This window comes from Aethalodelphis obliquidens, unplaced genomic scaffold, assembly GCF_003676395.1.
Source record: "Aethalodelphis obliquidens isolate GAN/ISIS:26980383/991018 unplaced genomic scaffold, ASM367639v1 scaffold1, whole genome shotgun sequence".
Lineage (NCBI taxonomy): Eukaryota > Metazoa > Chordata > Mammalia > Artiodactyla > Delphinidae > Aethalodelphis > Aethalodelphis obliquidens.
The window spans coordinates 2,908,128-2,928,439 of NW_020837945.1; the positions used below are offsets into that span (position 1 = coordinate 2,908,128).

At 50.6% G+C, this 20,312-nt stretch overlaps 1 protein-coding gene across 11 annotated transcripts; it reads left to right on the forward strand.

The window, feature by feature from the left end:
• Window positions 1–62: 62 nt before the first annotated feature.
• Window positions 63–18,891, forward strand: LOC113609227 (translation initiation factor IF-2-like). 11 transcript variants are annotated; one of them, XM_027086598.1, is made up of 7 exons: window positions 63–803; window positions 1,427–1,480; window positions 14,282–14,411; window positions 15,306–15,435; window positions 15,837–16,147; window positions 16,375–18,449; window positions 18,639–18,891. In XM_027086598.1, the coding sequence occupies exon 6, from the start codon at window positions 17,002–17,004 to the stop codon at window positions 17,917–17,919; it is 918 nt and encodes a 305-aa protein (XP_026942399.1). In that variant the 5' UTR covers window positions 63–803; window positions 1,427–1,480; window positions 14,282–14,411; window positions 15,306–15,435; window positions 15,837–16,147; window positions 16,375–17,001; the 3' UTR covers window positions 17,920–18,449; window positions 18,639–18,891. The 11 variants fall into 11 exon arrangements, 10 of the variants coding, with proteins under 10 accessions (XP_026942399.1, XP_026942645.1, XP_026942269.1 ...); XM_027086844.1 differs by lacking the exon at window positions 15,306–15,435 and having other exon boundaries at window positions 63–526; window positions 710–811; XM_027086468.1 differs by lacking the exon at window positions 15,306–15,435 and having other exon boundaries at window positions 63–526; window positions 710–803.
• The last annotated feature ends 1,421 nt before the right edge of the window (window positions 18,892–20,312 follow it).

Genomic DNA, 20,312 nt, shown 5'->3' on the forward strand with positions numbered 1-20,312 from the left:
CGCGGCGCGAGGAGAGGCCCACCCCGCTGGCCGCGAGCCCCGCCTCACTACTACGCAGATGGAGGCGTGGCCTTATCTCGCCACGCCCCCTCCGCGCGCCCCTCCTCGGCCGGGGGAGGCGTGTGGTGGGGCTCGGGTGGGCGAGACCATTCGCGATGGTCCGGCGGGGAGGGCGGGCTGTACCATCCGCGGGAGGAGCCTCGGGTCCTCTTCGCGCGCCAGGGCGCCGCGGGGCCCGGCCACCCCGGGCTGCCCTCGGAGGCCGGGCCGCGCGGGCGTTTGGCGCCCAGGCCCCTACTCTGCGCAGCGCCCTCTTTGTGTACAGGCCCGCGGCAGCCCCCCGCTTTCTTCCCCGCGGATGCGCACGTGCGTCCCGAGCGCGGCGGCTGTGCCCAGAGACCCGCCTGACCCCGAGCGCCCTTAGCCCTGGTCCGGGCTCCAGCCACTGCAGCACGCTCGCCTCTGGTCTCGCGCTCTGCCCTCAGGCACCTGTCCCCCGGTGATCCACGCAAGGCCCAGTCTGTAGGTGAAGTGGCCTCCCTTAGAGCGACCCGGAAAGTGTGGTCGTATTTCAAGGTGGACTTTCAAAGGCGGTGCTGCCTTGCGTCCGCGGGCCCCGCCGGTGGCCGTGCGCTCCAAGACGTGAAGGGAAGGGCAGGCCTTCCCTAGTGCAGAGGCACGGGGCTTGGCTGACTGTCCATTTTTGCAGAAACCTTCCTCCTGTGTGGGATCGCTGTCTGGAGAAGGGCTCCCGCGCTGCTCCGGGAAGAAGCAGACCCAGGACGGGAACACGTGGCTGAAAGGTGCTGGGGTGGGTTCAGTTGTGAACAGCTCGTCAGGACATCCCTCCTCTAAGTCTTCAGGGTTCCAGCAACAGCAGGAAGCCACAGACAGTCTGTGTGGCCCTGCAGAACGGCTCTGTTTTCCAGAGAGTAGGTTGTAGCAGCGCTTGGGCTCAGGGGAGGCCAGTGAGCCACTGACCAGTGGAAAGTTGGAGGGAGGGGACCCCAGAATCTCAGTGATGCAGACCGGCTACCTATATGTGCAGGGCCCAGTGCAAAATGGAAATACAGGTCCCTTATTCAAAGGATATTAAGAATTTTAAGGCAGGGACAGCAGAGCATTATACGAAGCTCGGGCCCAACCGTCTGCACTGGTCACAGGCGCGGTGCAGCAGCCCTGGCCTCACTGGCTTCATCCTAGTGCTGGCCCAGGGCTGAAGCTTTCACCTGGTTCCCATCAAGTGTGTGAGGCAGCAGGGGTCTCGGACCAGGAAGACCTGGGGGTGTGCAGCCCCCTGATAGCCAGGTACAAGTCACCAGGCAGTTGAGGCCCAGGCCCTGCACGCCAGTCTGGCCTCTGCGCCTGGTCTCCTCTACCCGTGCCCCCCATGATCTGGCCGCTCTTTCTTTCTTTCTCTCTACAGGGCCATCTCCAGAAAAGAGGAAGAGCTGCAGGTGCCGTCGGTGATCCCCTCCAGGTTTGCGGCTCTGAGGCTCACACATTTGGGGGCCCTCTTTAGGAAAAATAATTTAAAATGAGGTAGAAGTGGGGTCACGGAGGGCAAGGCTTCCTTTGCTTCCATTTGCCTCCCTCCACAGCCTGCCCCCTAGTATTGGCACCAGGGTGGTTTACTAACAGAAAAGGAACGTTTGTGCACAAGCAGCTCTTCTGAGTACTTTCCAATTTCTTTTTTATAAAGATTTGCTACTATTTTCCCAAGGACCACGTCTAGGTGTGTGAAATGAAAAGCCTCATATAATTGTTTCTAGAACTGTCCAGATGACAGTAGGTGCTGTGAGGCCAGGAGGGGAGGGCACAGTAGGTGGGCACAGGCAGGGAGGTGGAGGAACGCTTTGAGGGACCCACAGGAAAGGCAGAAAGAACTCTGCCAAGGCGCCGGCCAGCCTGACAGCCCCTGTGCAGCGCTGTCTCAAGCTGGAGCGGGTTGGGGAGAATGTAGGAGAAAGGCGAGCCTTGGACCCTGCCTGGTGGAGCTTATGAGCCAGTGCACAAAGCCTGTGGCGGCCTGGATGGGGTGCAGGGAGCTGCACTGTGTGGGGGAGATTACGGGGTGAAGGCTGGAGGAGGTGACGGGGGCAGGCAGGGCTTGGGCCATCCTCAGAGGATGGCTGGGATCTGGGGCTTTGGTAAGAAAAACGAGTGAGAAAAACACCTAAAAATAAGGGCAAGTCTCTTGGCTTGTTATGGCGGCCAGTGTGGCTGATGTGTGTAAGCTGCTTCAGTTTGCATAGGTGAGCAGGAAGTCACCAGCGATGAGTAGGGGATGATCCTTTTAAAAATATGTCAGACCTTATCACTGCTGTGCTCAACCCCTCGAGTGTTACCCATCTCATTCAGAGCAAAAGCAAAGTCCATGCAGAGCCCCTGAGGGTCTCCCGGATCTCTCTCCCCTCTGCACTTCTGACCTCAGCTCCCACCATCCTTCCCCTCACCCACTGTGTTCCAGTCTGCCACCTTGCGGCTCCTTGCTCTCTGCAAGCATGATTCAGCCTCAGGGCCTTTGCACTGCCTATTCCCTGTGCTTGAAGCACTCTTCCCAAAGATATCTGCATGGCTTTCTCCCTCACTCCCTGAAATCTTTCTCAACATCACTTTCTCAGAAGAGGTTTAAAATTGCAAACTCCCAACCCATTCCCTGTCCTCACCCTGCTTCCTCCTCTGTGGTACTTGTGTAGATACATGTAACATATGATGTAACTGTATAACTATGTAGCTTGTTTGTTATGTCTATCATCCAACACTCCCACCCCCAACACACACACACATAAACACTAGAATCTACTCTCCAGGAGAACAAGAATTTTACTCTGTTTTGTTCACTGATGTATACCGAGCACCTGTACTAGTGCCTGGCAAGGAAATATTTGTTGAATGCATGAATGAGTGCTTCTGAGGCATGGTGTATTGGTTAGCTATTGCTTCATAACAAATTATCCCAAACTTAGTGTCTGAAAACAACATACATTATCTCAAATTTCTGTGGGTCAGGAATCTGGGCGTGTCTTGACTGGGTCCTCTGCCTCAGGGCCTGTCACGAGTGGCCATCAGGGCTGGGGTCTCATTTGAAGGCTTCACTGGGGAAGGATCCATTTCCAAGCGCACATCATTGTGGGCAGATGGACTGAGGCCCTCAGGTCCTTGCTGGCTCTTGGCTGGAGGCCCCTTCAGTTTCTTGCCACATGGACCTGTCCAGAGAGGAAAACAGTGGCTTGCTTTATCCAAGCCAGCAAGGAAGAGAGTCTGCTAGGCAGACAGAAGTCACACTGTTATGTAAGGTAATCCCAGAAGCATCTTCCCATCACCCTTGTCTAGTCTATCGGTTAGAAACAAGTCTCAGGTCCTGCCCGCACACAAGGGGAGGGGGTCACAGGAAGACACAAACACCAGGAAGAGAGGATCCCCCAGGACCATCTTAGGGCCCACCCAAGTGGTATTTCTTTTTCTGTGTAAAAGAGAGCACTGTGGTGTAGTCAGAAGAGCCCTGGGCTTGCAGTCCCCAGTGCTGGGGGTGGAGTCTGGCTTTGCCACTTGCCGTGTGAATGTGGGTGAGGGCACTTGACCTCCCTGAGATCCAGCTCCCTGCCTTCAGTGGGGACTTCGTACATCTCTCAGGGGATTCTGCAGAGGAGGCAATGAGCTGCGTGTGGAAGGCTCCCAGCACACAGTGGGTGCCCAGGGCCGAGACTGGAGGAACCACGGTTCTTCATGCCTGAGCCCCGTTTTTTTTAATTGTGTAACTTTTTATTATGAAACATTATCTATCTGCAAGGGAACAGATAGCATATACGTACATTTATATAATAATAAAAGGAATATAAATATAGTTATCAATCTTGGGAAATAGAACAATGCCATTACCTTTCAAACCCACTGTCCCCTTTCTTAAATGCTTTTCTTTTTCTCTAACCAGAAGTAAACATATCCTGACTTCTGTTTTTTGTTTTGTAATTCCTTTGCTCTTCCTTATAGTTTTACCATCTAGATTTGAAATCTCAAATAATATATATATTTTACTTTTCACTGTTTTAAAACAATATTTGAATTTTATTGAGTCTTGTTCTTTTAACCTAATCTTTGGTTTGAGACATCCATTTATGAGTCTGCACAGTACTGAGGTTCACTCGTTTTAAGGGCTGTCTACTATTCCATCTGTATAACCACTGTTTATCCAATCTACCCTTTTTTTTTTTTGACATCTTTATTGGCGTATAATTACTTTACAATGTTGTGTTAGTTTCTGCTGTATAACGAAGTGAATCAGCTATATGTATACATACGTCCTCATATCCCCTCCCTCTTGCATCTCCCTCCCACCCTCCCTATCCCACCCCACTAGGTGGTCACAAAGCACCGAGCTGATCTCCCTGTGCTATGCGGCTGCTTCCCACTAGCTTTCTATTTTACATTTGGTGGTGTATATATGCCCATGCCACTCTCTCACTTCTCCCAGCTTACCTCCCCGTGTCCTCAAGTCCATTCTCTACATCTGCATTTTTATTCCTGGCCTGCCCCTAGGTTCATCAGGACCTTTTTTTTTTTTTTAGATTCCATATGTATGTGTTGGCATACAGTATTTGTTTTTTTCTCTCTGACTTACTTCACTCTGTATGACAGACTCTAGGTCCATCCACCTCACTACAAATAACTCAATTTCATTTCTTTTTATGGCTGAGTAATATTCCGTTGTACACATGTGCCACATCTTTCTCCATTCATCTGTCGATGGACACTTACGTTGCTTCCATGTCCTGGCTATTGTAAATAGTGCTGCAATGAACATTGTGGTACATGACTCTTTTTGAATTATGGTTTTCTCGGGGTATATGCCCAGTAGTGGGATTGCTGGGTCATATGGTAGTTATGTTTTTAGTTTTTTAAGGAACCTCCATACTGGCTGTACAAATTTACATTCCCACCAGCAATGCAACAGGGTTCCCTTTTCTCTACACCCTCTCCAGCATTTTATCCAATCTACTCTTAATGAGGTTTAGACTGTTCTTTCTTTGCAAGGATTATAGACATGATATTAATATTCTTTTGCATGTCTCCTGGGGTACACGTGCAAGAACTTCTCAGGGGTGTGCATCTAATAAAGAATTGTTGGGGGCTTCCCTGGTGGCACAGTGGTTGAGAGTCCGCCTGCCGATGCGAGGGACGCGGGTTCGTGCCCCGGTCCGGGAGGATCCCACGTGCCGCGGAGCGGCTGGGCCCGTGAGCCGTGGCCGCTGAGCCTGCGCGTCCGGAGCCTGTGCTCCGCAACGGGAGAGGCCACAGCAGGGAGAGGCCCGCGTACCGCAAAAAAAAAAAAAAAAAAAGAATTGTTGGATCATAAGATATAATGAGTGGCTAAAGAAACTCCCAGATGAAGTTGCCATTGAATAACACGGGGAAGGCTCTGGCAGAGATGGTATTTGGGGGAAATGTGAAAGTTCAGTTTTGTGCATGGTGACTTTGAGGTATTTTCCAAATGACTTCTGAGAATAACAAGTGAGTGTTTTGTAAACAAATCTGGAGTTTGTGAGAGAGGTTATAGGTCGAGATACAAATTTGGGAGTTGTATCAATCAGGAAGATTTCAAGAGCGGTTTAATAAAAGTACTGTTTTAAAAAGATACTTAAGTATCCAGGGGACTAATTAACAGCAAACCACTGTGAACTCCTAGGCTGAAGGGAAAGGGAGAGGAATCAGTCACTAGAACGCCGAAGAAAGATGTGCGTTCCTATCTTTCTATCTATCTACTTTCTCTCTCTCTGTGTCTCTCTCTATTTCATGGCTCGTGGTTTTGTTTTTATTTATTTTATTTTTAAATTTTTAAAAAATTAACAATAATTTTATTTGTTTACTTTCACCTGTGTCAGCAATTTGGGTTTTTTGTTTGTTTGTTTTGGGGGGAGTCTTTTGCCACTGGTTATTGTATTTATTTATTGACTTTATACAGCAGGCTCTTATTAGTTATCTGTTTCATACATATTAGTTGTATATATGTCGATCCCAGTCTCTCAGTTCATCCCACCACCACCCCCCGGAGCCCCGGTTTTCTAAAGGGGAGAATTCCAACAATTAAGTCCCTACAAGATCAGGGTGGGAGACGCTGCCCCCAGCTGTGACGGCTCCTCCTCAAGGATCCCAGCACAGCGCAACAGGGACGTGGCAGCCACGGCCAATGTCAAAAGATAATGTTGACCAAAGAAGGAATCGTGACTCTCAGGCAGACGTGCAATCAGCAGGTGGCCAGCAGCTTCCTGAGCTTGTTAGCTGAGCGAGGGAACTGGTAAGACGCTCCAGCCAGTTCAAAGGAAAATGCAAAGGACACACACCTGTATAGGCAGGAATATTGGCGGGAACTTGCAAATTGTGCAAATCTGGCCTTGGGTGGGAGGATTTGGGGACCGTGGGGTGAGGGCTGTCCCTCCATCACAGAGTCCAGAGACAAAAATAATTTGCATCGTCACTCGTTCGCTACAACCATAAGATAGCTCAAAGGCAAGGAAGAGCTAGAATCAGATGACCCAGAAGGGTGAGCTCCAAAGAATGCGCAGTTGCCCACTGGAGACGCCCAGGCAACGTTTCTGCTTATTCCAGGTGTCCTTACACCAGGTGTATTACTTTGCTAGGGCGGCCGTAAGAAAGTGCCACAGACTGAGTGGTTTAAACAACAGAGAGTTATTCTCTCTCAGTCTGGAGGCCAGAAGTCCGAGATCCAGGTGTCAGCAGGCTTGGTTCCTTCTGAAGCTGAGCGGGAGAATCTGTCCCAAGCTCTCCCCCAGCTTCTGGTAGCTTGCTGGCAAGCTGTGTCACTCCTTGGCTTGTAGAAGTTCACCCTGATTTCTGCCTTCGTGGTGTTCTCCCCGTGTGCCTCTGGGTGCCCAGTTTCCCCCCTTTTTTAAGGATATCAGTCATATTAGATTAGGGCCTACCCCAGTGACCCCACTGTAACTTGATAAAGACCCCGTATCTCCAAATACAGTCACATTCTGAGGTCCTGAGGGTTAGGACTCACCATATGAATTCTGGGGGGACACAATCCAACCCTCACACCAGGAAATCCTACCCTGGAAACACAGCTGGCCAGGCAGAATTGTGCGGGGGACTAGGGCCTGAGCTCTGGTCACAGCATCAAATCGCACCAGGTCCGTGCTGTGTGGGCCCCTTCCCCACCCATAGGTCAGCGTGGTCTCGTGGCCTCTCCTGGCCAGTGGGCTGCAGCCCTGGCACCAGAACGACTCGGCTTATTGGGGTGACTCTCTGTCACTAACTGAAAATCTCATCAGGAAAATGTTTCCTGAGGCATTCTGGGGGCAGGGGCGCTGCAGTGGTCCTTGTCTTCCAGGCTTGCCTCCTGGCCAGGCATGCTCCCCTGAGATGAAGCCAAGGATACAAAATACCAGTCAAAACAAACAGATGCTACAGGGAAAAGCCAGCTTCCTCTTGGTTTTATCCTGACCTTTTATTAACCAATGTTTCAGACTAAGTCTTCTTACTTGAACACGTTCCCTGATGCAACCTCACGTTTTTAGGCCGTGAAACCAATTTTCTCTTGATCATTTTCAGGCACCCGGAGCCTTAACTGAAATACCGGATCGTTCCCTAGATTTTTGCTACATTAAACTATATTGTCCAGTTAAAAAAACAAAGTACGAAACACCGTGGTAGAGGACGATTCCTGGCTGTCCCCTGAATGCACAGCCTTTGGACAACTCTGCCAGTGAAAGCTTTGTTCCAACCACCTGCCCCAGCGCAGCCGTGCCGATGGCACGAAGCTTCGTTCCGCAGCTCCTGTTTCCCAGCGGTCCCTCTCCCTGGCCTCGTTGTGGGTCGCACCATGATGGCTGCCCACCCCTCAGAGGGACCACAGGTGCTGGAGTTGGCTGCTCCCGAGGAGAGCCGGGTGGCGACTTTTTTGAGCGGGACCAGAACAGGCCTCCTCGGGCCATGCAGCTGGAAGTGGCACAGTGACCCAGCTGCTCGCTTGCAGCCGGCGACTTTCCCAAACCAGCAGCTGCTTCAGCTTCCTTTGTGATCGGACCAGTTTCTAAACTGGGTAACGGTCAAGAGGCATGGTCTGGGCTGTCACGTATTTAAAAATCTGTTTCTCGTTGAAGTTACAAAAGTAATGGCAACACGAGCTTTCGCAGGGCCGAGCACGCTTCGTTTTGATCGTTGCCGCCGGCGTAGGGGGTCCAGGGTGGTGGGTGGATGAAGCCCACCTCTGCCCGAAGCATCCAGCCAGGCTGTGCATCCACTTCCTGGTCTGAGAAACAGAACTAATAAGCAGAATACAACTTCTCTTTATTGTTTGCTGTGAAGAGTGATCTGATTTAAGCATTACTCGAAGGCCCCTGCTTATCTTACCAAGCACAATGTCCTCAACGTTCCTCCATGTTGTAGCAGGTGACAGGACTTCCTTCTCTTTCAAGGTTGAATAATATTCCATAGTCTGGATAGACCACATCTTGTTCATCCATTCACCTTTCAGTGGACACTTGGGTTGTTTCCACCCCTTGGCCAGTGTGAGTAATGCTGCTCTGAACGTGGATGTACAAATATCTGTTTGAGTTCCTGCTTTCGGTTCTTTGGGGTCTGTACCCTCGTGGGCGTGAGGCGGTATCGGTGATTTTTAAGACTCCTTTGCTTCCCAATTTCTCTCCCCTCCTACCTTATGAAATACTTAAGAGCTTAAATGTATAAGATAAGGAAATTCCCAAAAATGAGGAATTGGGAAGTTTAGACTTACATCTAGAGGGATTGGAATGAGTCCCTTTTTACCACCCTGAATTCTCCCAGCCAGAGCCTGCCCTGTCTCACTTCACAGCTGGCTTTGGGTTCATGAAAACACATACAATATTAGAAATTAAGACTAAAAGATGGTTTTTAAAAGATTTGTATTCATTCATTTAAACCTACAATAAGAAACCGATTCCACGTTACTCAATAATAAGTAACATTTTATGAAAAATCATTATTTTCAAAAAATGATTAGTGAGAACAAGGGACTTGTTTCATATTTTTGCAGATCTCTTTAATGTCTAGCTTGATAAAAGACAGCTGGATTCTCATAGCTGCTTCTGTGTTCAGTCTCTTGTAATATATTGTTTTAGTTGATGTCTGTGAAGAAAATTTGACCTCGCAGGGATGTGTAGCAGGGAAGTGGAGGAGCGTTTATACAGGTTCTCCACCAAAACTGACAAGTGAATGTTCCTTAGGGGTTCATTGCAATGTGGACTCCAGCAGCACTGCAATGTACCTTTCCTGCTGTTAGACTAAAACCCACTGGTCTCTCTGGCACTTTGGATGGATCTATGACCCACACATGATTTTGTAACATGGCCATTTGGTCATTTGGAAAATATTAATTCACTGAATGGTGCAGTTATTCCAAATGTTGACCCATTTCACTAGACAATATTAAAAATCACAGTTGTGCGGAATGTAAATTGGAGTAGCCACTATGGAAAACAGTAAGGAGACTGCTCAAAAAATTAAGACTAGAACTACCATATATGATCCAGCTAGTCCATATCTGAGTATTTATCCAAGGAATACAAAAACACTAATTTCAAAAGATAGATGCACCTCAATGTTCATGGCAGCATAATTTACGATAGCCAAGATGTGAAAACAACCTAGGTATCCATCAACAGATGAATGGATAAAGATGGTGATATATATATATGTACCATCGTGTCCCCGCAAAAAGGCAAGGACCGTCTTAGTATTATTAGAAAAGTAGTTTTTTTTTAATACCAGTTATCTTTTAGTTGAAGTATAGTTGATTTACACTGTTGTGTTAGTTGCAGGTGTACAGCAAAGTGATTCAGTTATACATATATATATTCTTTTTCAGATTTTTAAAAATTTACCGAGGTATAGTTGACTTACAGTGTTGTGTTAATTTCTGCTGCACAGCAAAGTGATTCACTTATACAAATATCTGCTCTTTCTCAGATTCTTTGCCATTATAAGTTATTTATAGTTGCTATACAGTAGGTCCTTGCTGTTTACCTATTTTATATATAGTAGTGTGTATGTTAATCCCAAACTCCTAATTTTTAAAAGTAGCTATGGGCTTCCCTGGTGCCGCAGTGGTTGAGAGTCTGCCTGCCGATGCAGGGGACACGGGTTCGTACCCCGGTCCGGGAAGATCCCACATGCCGCGGAGCGGCTGGGCCCGTGAGCCATGGCCGCTGAGCCTGCGCGTCCGGAGCCTGTGCTCCGCAACGGGAGAGGCCACAACAGTGAGAGGCCCACGTACTGCAAAAAAAAAAAAAAAAAAGTAGCTTTGACCCTAAACTGCTGAACCCTGAACGGGTCTGGGGGCCCTTGGGGCCCATGGGCCACACATTGAGAGAAGCTGGTTAGACGTGCGTGCCGCACGGAAGACTATTTAGTTCCCCGCAGGACCTCTTCAGCATCGTCTTTTCCTCCTTTCCATCGTTCACCTGCTATTGTCCTGTAATTGAGAGCCCACGGGGTGTGAGGTCCCGTGCGGGTGTTCAGTGGTCGGTGTGACGCTCCCTCTCTTTATTCTGAGCGGAGCCCACGTTTCATACACCCCTCCAGGGCCTCTCCCTCCACACGCCGGGAACCGTACAAATATCGTCATATCGTGTCCACTCCAATCGTTCTGCGTATCACTCGATTCTGTAATCCTGTAAGAGACCCTTTGCTGAGGAGGTCTCTGAGCAGTGGAAACATGGCAACAACAGCAGGACGGAGCAAGCCAGCAAGTGCGGTCAGGTGTCCGGGAATTTAAAAGGATTCCAGTCGTACAAAGCCCGTCCTCCCACCACAACGGAACTACACTACAGATCAGTAACAGAGAGATAGTGGGAAACCCCCAATATTTGGAAACCGTATTACACGCTTGGGTAGAATACGCATAACACAAGGTTTGCCTTTCCGACTGTGTGCAGGTGTCCAGGTCAGTGGCCTGGCGCACACGCGCTGTAGTCCTGCCATCACCGCGCATCCAGAGCGCTCTGTCGTCTTGCAAGGCTGAGGCGCTGGGCCCTGGAAGGGCAGCTCCCCGCACACACCCCAGCCCCTGGGGGTCACAGCTCTGCCTTCTGTCTCTGCCTCTCGGGGGCCTCATCTGAGTGGCCTCGTCTTTTGGTGACTGGTTTATGTCACTGGGCACGGTGTCCTCAGGGTTCATCTGTGTTGCGGCATGGGTCAGAATTTCCTTCCCTTTTAAGGCTGAATAATACTTTTGCTTTATTTTTTATTTTTTTAAAATTTATTTTTAGCTGCGTTAGGTCTTCGTTGCTACGCACGGGCTTTCTCTAGTTGTGGCGAGCAGGGGCTACTCTTTGTTGCGGTGCACGGGCTTCTCATTGTGGTGGCTTCTCTTGTTGCAGAGCACGGGCTGTAGGTGCGCGGTCTCAGTAGTTGCGGCATACGGGCTCAGTAGTTGTGGTTCGCGGGCTCTAGAGCGCAGACTCAGTAGTTGTGGCGCACGGGCTTAGTTGCTCCGCGGCATGTGGGATCTTCCCGGACTAAGGCTCGAACCAGTGTCCCCTGCATTAGCAGGCGGACTCTTAACCACCGCGCCACCAGGGAAGCCCAATTGTGCTTCATTTTAAAAGAGAGACAACGCCCTCAGGCCGGAGGAAGACAGAGGCAAGAGCTGTGAGATGACCCAGTGTAGGCAGCTGGCACTGGGCATGGGCTCAGCTGCATTGGGTCAGGACAGGATTTCCTGGGCTTCGGCACCTGGGATGGTTAGTTTCCTGTGTCAGCGTGGCTGTGCTGGGGTGCCCAGTTGTGTGGTCACATACCCGTCTAGATATTGCTGTGAAGGTATTTTTCAGATGTGATTAACGTTTGAATCAGCTGACTTGGAGTAAAGCCAAGCGCCCTCGTAATGCGGTGGACCTCATCCGACCAGCTGAAGGCCTTTAGAGAGAAGACTGAGCTTCCCTGAGGAGGAAGGAATTCTCCCAGCCGACTGCTTACCAGAATTTCTAGCCTGCCAACCTGCCTGCAGACTTCAGGCTTGCCAGTACCCACGTGGCATGAGCCACTTCCTTAAAATCAATCTCTCTCTGTCTCTGTGTCTGTCTCTCTCTATGTGTGTGTCTGTATCTACCTATCTGTCTGTCTCTCCATCCTATTGGTTCTGATTCTCTGGAGACCCCTGAGTAAGACAAGTACCCTTTCTGTCTCTAGTTAGGCCCTGAGAATGGCACATTGAGGCCACCACGAGAACAGGCAGGCTCCATTTACTCGCTGCACCATTTCGTCCTTCCCTACCGTGGATGGCAAGGTGGCCGTGGGAGGACCCTGGGAGGCTCAGCTCCAGGTTCTTCCTACAGGAATGATACAGCTGAGGCTCGGCCTCAGAAGACGTGCTTTCAAGTCCTGCTTCCTCTCTGCCCACAGCCATCCGTGTCCTTGGGAAGGGTGCCCTCCTGCCTGAGGAGGAGTGGGGGCGGGTAGAGAGGATGAGGGGGTACAGAGAGATGGTGGCCTAGCTGCGGGCCCCTCTCCCACCCCTGCCCGCCGGCTGGCTGCACTGGCCTTCGCAGGGCCTGGCGTCTCTGTGGCTCATCGGGGAGGCTGATGATGGAGGCCCAAGGGGAGAGGGAGGCGGAGCTGGCACGCTGTCCTCCTGCCCCCCCGCCCCCCAGAAAGCACGAAATTAGCACAGAAAGGAGCATGAAAATGAGAAAACGTTTCTCTTTCTTCTTGCCGCCTCATTCTTGGCTCTCTTCCTGATCTTGCTGAAATGAATGTTTACCATCTCTTGAGACGTCAGAGAACAGAGCTGCTGCTTCTGCAACATATTTTCAATGAGAAGAAAAGAAAGAACCAAGCCTGGCTGGGTGGTGGGCTGTGCCGCCCTCCCGCTGCCCGTCGGGCTGGGTGGCCCCATGTTTGGCTGTGTCACCATGTATGACATTATCTAAATGCACTTTTACTTTTTTTTTACTTTATTTTTTTAACATCTTTGTTGGAGTATAATTGCTTTACAATGGTGTGTTAGTTTCTGCTGTATAACAAAGTGAATCAGCTATACATATACATATGTCCCCATATCTCCTCCCTCTTGCATCTCCCTCCCCCCTCCCTATCCCACCCCTCTAGGTGGTCACAAAGCACCGAGCTGATCTCCCTGTGCGATGTAAATGCACTTTTCTTACGTGCAAATATTAGTCAGGATCAGTGGAAAGATTAAAGAATAGATTTGTTACCCGAAAACAGAAAGTGCTCATGTAATTAGAGACCCGGAAGGAAACCCGGGGTCCTTTCATGGGAAGAAAACTGGACAAGTTGAGGGCTCCCAGCAGTCCCGAAGGGCCATGAAGCCGGCCGGGCCCTCATCCCGGGCAGTGGTCTTCACGGCTTAACTAACTGGGCGTCCCCTTTTACTGCCTTCAGAGTGAACGAAGAATACAAACGCTTCCCTAGTAAGGATTCAGAAGGCTTGTTTAGCAGTGGGGTGGAATCACTTAAAATTAGCTAAGCTTTTGCCAATTGTACGTAAAAGTTTTCAAAGGCTTTAATAAAGCATTTCTTACTTATTCTGATTCCACTATAGGCTTATCTACACCATCGTATTATCTCATGGCCAAAAGGTTTGCGAACTAAGATAAGCTTTCACTCATGCCTTGTTCCAATCCTCAGCCATCCTGCATTCCCAAAGGCACGTTAGCCGTTTTTAAAAATTAGGGGGCTTCCCTGGTGGCTCAGTGGTTGAGAGTCCGCCGGCCGATGCAGCGGACACGGGTTCGTGCCCCTGTCCGCATCTTTCCAAGCAGGGGCAGGTTTGTTGATCTGCAAGGACACATGTTCCTCTGCTGCACGCACGCTGATGCTGTGTGTCGCCGACCACGCTTGGTAGCCTTGGTGTTGAGATGAGCACAGTTTCCTGGATGTATTGGCCTCTCCCGCGGGCTCTTGAATCCCCACCGTGAGTCAGGCTGGTGGGAATTAACCAGCTGCTGCAGCTTGTTTTTATTCTGTGTGCTCATCTGCCTCTGGGAACCAGTGATTTATAAATAAACATTTATTATTTACAAGTTCGGAAATGTTACATTTATGGAACTCCAGAAATAAACTGTCAGCGACCAGGAAACATATTTTTGATGTATTGCAAATGTACTTCCCACGTCAACGATTTGCCCAGATGGCCCTCCAGTTTGTCAGTTGAAGATGAGCTCTTTCCTCGTAGCATCCGATGCTTTGAAAGTTTATCTTCCTCTTTCATGGCCATGCTTCCCGTGGGGTCTAATCTATTTTCTGTCTCCTTGTCAAGAATACCTCAAGATGTGATGCAGTAATCTGAGGGCCACGGAGTAGTGACTCGGTCCTGTATTTACGAGGCATCCTTCTCCAAGGGAAGCAAGGTGCTCTAAGGACAGCTCATGTGCGGTACACAGGGGCAGGTATTACTGTTATCTTTTTAACCTTTTCATTTTGGAAATTTTCACAAAAATTCACAAAATTTTTTGCATGCACAGAAGTAGAGGGAAGAGTATCATGAACCTGTGTGGACTCATCATTCAGCTGTAAGATTACCAACATTTTGCCAATCTTTTTTTACGACTTTCTTTTTTTCCCCCCAAACAGACAACCCTTTATTGCAGGTTTTTTTCTTTTCTTTTTCTCTGGCCGCTCCATGCAGCTTGCAGGATCTTAGTTCCCCGACCAGGGATCGAACCCATGCCCCCTGTAGTGGAAGCGTGGAGTGTTAACCACTGGACCGACCACCAGGGAATTCCCTGAAGTATAGTTGATTTACAATGTTGTGTTAGTTTCTGGTCTACAGCAAAGTGAGTCAGTTATACGTATATATATATATATATATTCTCTTTCAGATTCTTTTCCATTATGGTTTATCACAGGTTATTGAATATAGTTCCCTGTGCTGTGCAGCAGGTCCTTGTTGTTTATCTGTTTTATGTATATAGTGTGTATATGTTAATCCCAACCTCCTAATTTATCCCTTCCCCACCCTTTCCCCTTTGGTAACCGTAAGCTTGTTTTCTATGTCTGTGAGTCTATTTCTGTTTTGTAAATACGTTCACTTGTATCATTTTTTTAGATTCTACGTATAAGCAATAGCATGTGGTATTTGTCCTTCTTTTTCTGACTTACTTCACTTAGTATGATAATCTCTAGGTTCAACCATGTTGCTGCAAATGGCATTATTTCATTCTTTTTTATGGCTGAGTAGTATTCCATTGTATATATACACCACATCTTCTTTCTTCATTCATCTGTCGATATTTTGCCAATCTTGTTTCATCTATTTCCCATCCTTTTTTCCCCTTACAGAGTTTAAAGCAAATCCCAGAGATCATGCTATTTCACTGCAGTAGGATGCAAGTGTTAATAATTCCACTTTATGGGAAAATAGAAGCACTGAAAAGTATCGCCCAGAATGATACACTGAGTCTGTGGGGGAAGGTAGGCACCAGAAGCCAACTTGCCCCCGTCCTCAACTTCCCCCTGTCCTAACTGTGCTCCTGCAAACTGACTCAGCCATCCCACACACAGATTGACTCGGGCATGTAGAGAGCATGTCACCCACGACACAGTGTCAGCTGGGACAGAGGTCTTCAACCAGATCCATCACATGGAGAGATTTATCTCAGCCCACAACTATTTAAATAAATTAAGAGCTTACTTCCAGAAAGTAAAAATCAGAGTCCCTCTGAAGAATAACTAGGAAGCTAAACGCCCCAAATTACATTTACTCAGAAGAATGTTATTTAAAATCCAAACATATGGAGTCATAAAGAATAAATGTGTGACCTTTTGTTTAACTGCAACCCTAAAAATACTTATTTTTGTTGTTGCACTGGCAGCTCCAACGTTCCTGCGAGGAGGATGACAGCAAACACCATCTCCCGCCAAGACATCCTGAGTGTCTGGGGTTTTCTGCTGAGCTTTGGATGCCGCAGCGTCGAGGAAACTTTGCCAGACGCGTCACCCCCTCCGGCCTCCCCACAAGGGTGGGGCTTCCGGGGCAGCTCCCAGAGGCTAGAAGGCCAGTTCGGGAGTTTCCTCGGCGCCTCGAGGCACCCCCTGGGCAGCTGTCGTACGACAAGAATTGAGCCGTCTTTGTCTCCGGTTCCGGCTCAACCCCTCAGACCACACCTGAGTTTATGCTAATGAGGTGACTAACCGTGGCCCCTTGAGAGCTTCAGGTGTGGGCCGGGGGGGGGGGGCCCATCGTGCCAGAAAGACCTGGGTTTAGAGGGTGGGGACCTGGTGTCGAGTGACATCAGGCTGACCTCTGACCTCCAGGGAGAGCGGGGGGGGGGGGGGGTGTGCTGGAAACTGGATTCAATCACAAGATCAGAGTTCAATCATGCGTGTGTAACAAACCCCTAATAACTCCAGGCGCTGGAAACTCAGATGGGCGTCTGGATCACGTGGCTGTGCTGATGGGCGGAGGGCTCGCCCAAGGGCCCTCCCGGACCTCACCTGTAGTCATCGGGACCTGCTTTCCTGAGTTCCGTGAGCCATTCTGGCGAACCATGGAACTGGAGGGGGTGCCTGGAACCCCCAAATTTGTAGCCAGTTGGTCAGAAGCACGAGGGGCCTGGAACCCCCAAAGTGCAGCTGGTGTCCGGAGTGAGGACGGTCTTGTGGGGGCCGTGTCCTCAACCTGCAGGGTCTGCGCTGAGCCCGGAGTTGGTGTCAGAGTCGTACCGCTCACCCCAGCGCACTCGCCTTGGGCCCAGGCGCCCGGTCCGGATCTGTCCTGCGACCACCCCCAGGTCTCAACATGGCACCCCGGGGGCCTGGGGGCCACGCCCTAAGAGGAGGCAGTACCCCCAGCCTCACCGCGAGCGCGGGGATGGGCCAGCTGCCCTAACGTCTCCCCCCGTCGCCGCTTCGTGTACGTTTGGGAATGGACCAGTTGTAGTAGATTTTGTTATCGAATAACACACGACGTTGAAAGCTCAAATATGGAAGCAAACAAAAATATAGACTCCGATAAATGAAAATACCCCCAGTGTCCCCATGGGCTGTCGCCGTGCCCTGGAAGAGGTGCCCTTTTCAGGGGAGAAGGAGGAAGCCGGCCCGGTTCCCGCAGGGAAGGCGGGGATTCCGCACCCGCCCCCAACCCTCCCCCTGCCCCCTCCTGCTCTGTGCCCTGAGGGGCCATCGCACTGGCTGCCCCCAGGATCCTCCTCTGGCTCCCGGGTGGGCCGATGTGGGCACCTTCAGAAGGCAGAGGGTCGGCAGAAAGCGAGGGGTCATGCCTGGGTCACCGTGGGTGCAGGGTCCTCGCCCGCTGTCACAGCCCCAGGCATCCGCCTGCCTCCCGGTTCTGGGACCGCCCCTCCCCTGCCCTCCCTCTGGGGGCTCTCAGCTCTCGATAACCAACCCCATGTGAGGAACCAGCGGTGCCTCATCCCTCGGCCCCAGCTCGCAGCCAGTGCCCGCAGGAAGTGTCCTCAGATGACTGGGACTGTGTCCCGCCGGGAACACGGAGGGGGCCCAGAAAGCAGCCTACACCCCGCGGGAGCAGCCGCCGTCCGCCCAGCACTGAGGCTCATGGTGGGGAAGCCCGGGTGGTTCTGGTCCGACCAGGCTGGGGTGACAGGGGGCAGGCCCGCAAAGGTCACTGAGGACAGAGGGCAGAGGGCAGGTACCCTAGGCTGGCAGACCCTCTGTGCGGCGGGGACGGGGAGGCCCCTCCTCCATCGTGGGCCTGGGGTCTCCCCAGTGTCAGACGTGGGAGACCCGCCTCATGGGCCGACAGCAGCAAACGCTGGAGAGGCCGGGATACCTGCACCCCGGTGTCTCAGGTTGTCACAGGACCAGGAGATGGCGAAGGTGTTACCAGGGCAACACGGGCCCTCCAGCCTCTCTCAGATGCTCCAGAGAGGAGTTTCTCAACGTCTGGTCCAGTCCCACCTGCCTCTCAGTCACTGAGCATTTGTTAAAGTGCGGATCGTTGGTGCTGAGGAAACCCCCTGCCCCACACGACTTAGATAAGTCCGCGCTTCCTCACGACCCCCGTAGGACTCGCAGAAGATGCCCCTTTTTTTTTTCTAGAAGATGCCCTTTTACACACAGGCCCTCCAATGTCCCGTTGTTTGTCTTGTGAAGGGTGAGCTGAGATTAGAATTGTCCCTGTGAAACCAGCTGGACACAGAGACAAACATTTCCGTTCAGCGAACTGAGCCGTCTCTCAATGGCCCTGCCTGTAAAGCCCAAGGCAGGCCCCCTCCGCAGAGAAGCTCTGATCTTGGGCGTCCCCTTCCCTTAGCAGCCTGAATAAAATCAATCTCCACTCTCGTTTGTTTTGTCCCCGCAGCTCCCACCCTGGGCCCAGGAGTCACCGGCACCCTTGGGCGATTCCTACGGGGTCAAGTTTGAGCAGCTCAGCCCTAGAGGCAGCAGCATCAGAGCATCTCGAGGGCTGCATGGTCCGACCTCAGACAGACACTGTGCACAGCCAGGTGAGGGGCACGCGGGCGTCAGGCTGGGGGATCCGCTCTCCAGATGCAGGTGTGTCCTCGGACTCGTGTTCACGGGCCTCTCTGATCTGCTCCAGGGGGCAAAAATTAGACTTTGTAAATAGAAACTGATTGAAGTAAGTAAATCAACGGTAAGCATTTTGGGGTCAAAACAGCCTCTTCACTCCCCAGGGACCCAGACTTCTATGCTCACCAGGTCCTGCCCATGCAGCCTTTTATTGGTTTGCCATCATCACCCCTGCTGACAACGAGTGATCTCCCTGGGAGGATCCCAAGAACTGTGGTGGCTGCCAGGCGCTTTGGCACAGAATTCCTCTCTGAGTCGGAGCCCGAGGCCATTAGCGCGGGGGAACAGCTGCGAGGGCCACACCTCCTCGAGTCATTTGAAAATTTTATGACGAATAAAAACGATCCATGACACAGACTTATGCATTATATATTAACCTAATACCTCTACAATTACACCACCAGCAGTCTTTTGTGGCACACATATTTTCCTAAGGACGCTCCAACTCCAATAGTAAAACGTTGACTAGCCAGTGACACTACATAAAATTTCCTCCTTCTGTATTGTCAAATCCTTAATAACAATGACAAGTCTAACATTCAGTGAAAGGAGGAGAGCGAGGTGGAAACCCCAGGAATGCTAAAAGTGTGGAAAAGAGAATTATGCGTTTTAGATTAAATAACCAAAAGACTGAGCAGAAATACAGGGTCAAAAGATGCTGAAAAATAGGGCTTCCCTGGTGGCGCAGTGGTTGGGAGTCCGCCTGCCGATGCAGGGGACACGGGTTCGTGCCCCGGTCCGGGAAGATCCCACGTGCCGCGGAGCGGCTGTGCCCGTGAGCCATGGCCGCTGAGCCTACGCGTCTGGAGCCTGTGCTCCGCAACGGAAGAGGCCACAGCAGTTAGAGGCCCGCGTACCGCAAAAAAATAAAAATAAAAAAATAAACCTTAAATATGGTTGAAGCACCACAAGCTCTTTAAGCTGTGCCCTGCGTGCAGGTGACCTTCGTTTGCAGCAGTACACCTGGCGATGCCATCACGATGCTTTAAAGGACCTGGTGGCACAGTGAGAACAGGGAAGGTGGGAACTGAAAGCCGTGAGCCAGAGAAGGACCTGCTTAACTATTACATTTCAAATGGATAAACAACAAGGTCCTGCTGTAGAGCACAGGGAACTATATCCAATCTCCTGGGAGAAACCATCATGGAAAAGAATATGAAAAAGGACGTGTATATAAATGTAACTGAGTCACTTTGCTGTACAGCAGAAATTAACACGACATTGTAAATCAATTATACGTCAATAAAATAAATTTAAAAAAAAAAGAAAGAAAAGGATCTGCTTGGAGGACCACGAGGCCCAGGCTGGAGCTCGTCCTGCCCACAAACCTCGCTGTGCAGTGTGCACATGTTAACTCTATCCAGATCTATCTCCTTCCCTTCCCGGTCGCCATCTCAGGTAGGACGGTCAGGTCGCCAGCACCCAAGTGAGGTTTCAGCAATGCCTTTCCCCCTTTCTGTTTCTCATTAACTCTGTCATTTAACAATTCACTCTGAAGGGCTTCCCTGGTGGCGCAGTGGTTAAGAGTCCGCGTGCCAATGCAGGGGACACGGGTTCGAGCCCTGAACCAGGAAGATCCCACATGTCACGGAGCAGCTAAGCCCGTGAGTCACAACTACTGAGCCCACACGCCTAGAGCCCGTGCTCCGCAACAAGAGAAGCCACCGCAATGAGAGGCCGGTGCACCGCAACGAAGAGTAGCCCCCGCTCGCCGCAACTAGAGAAAGCCCACGTGGAGCAACGAAGACCCAGTGTAGACAAAAATAAATAAATTAAAA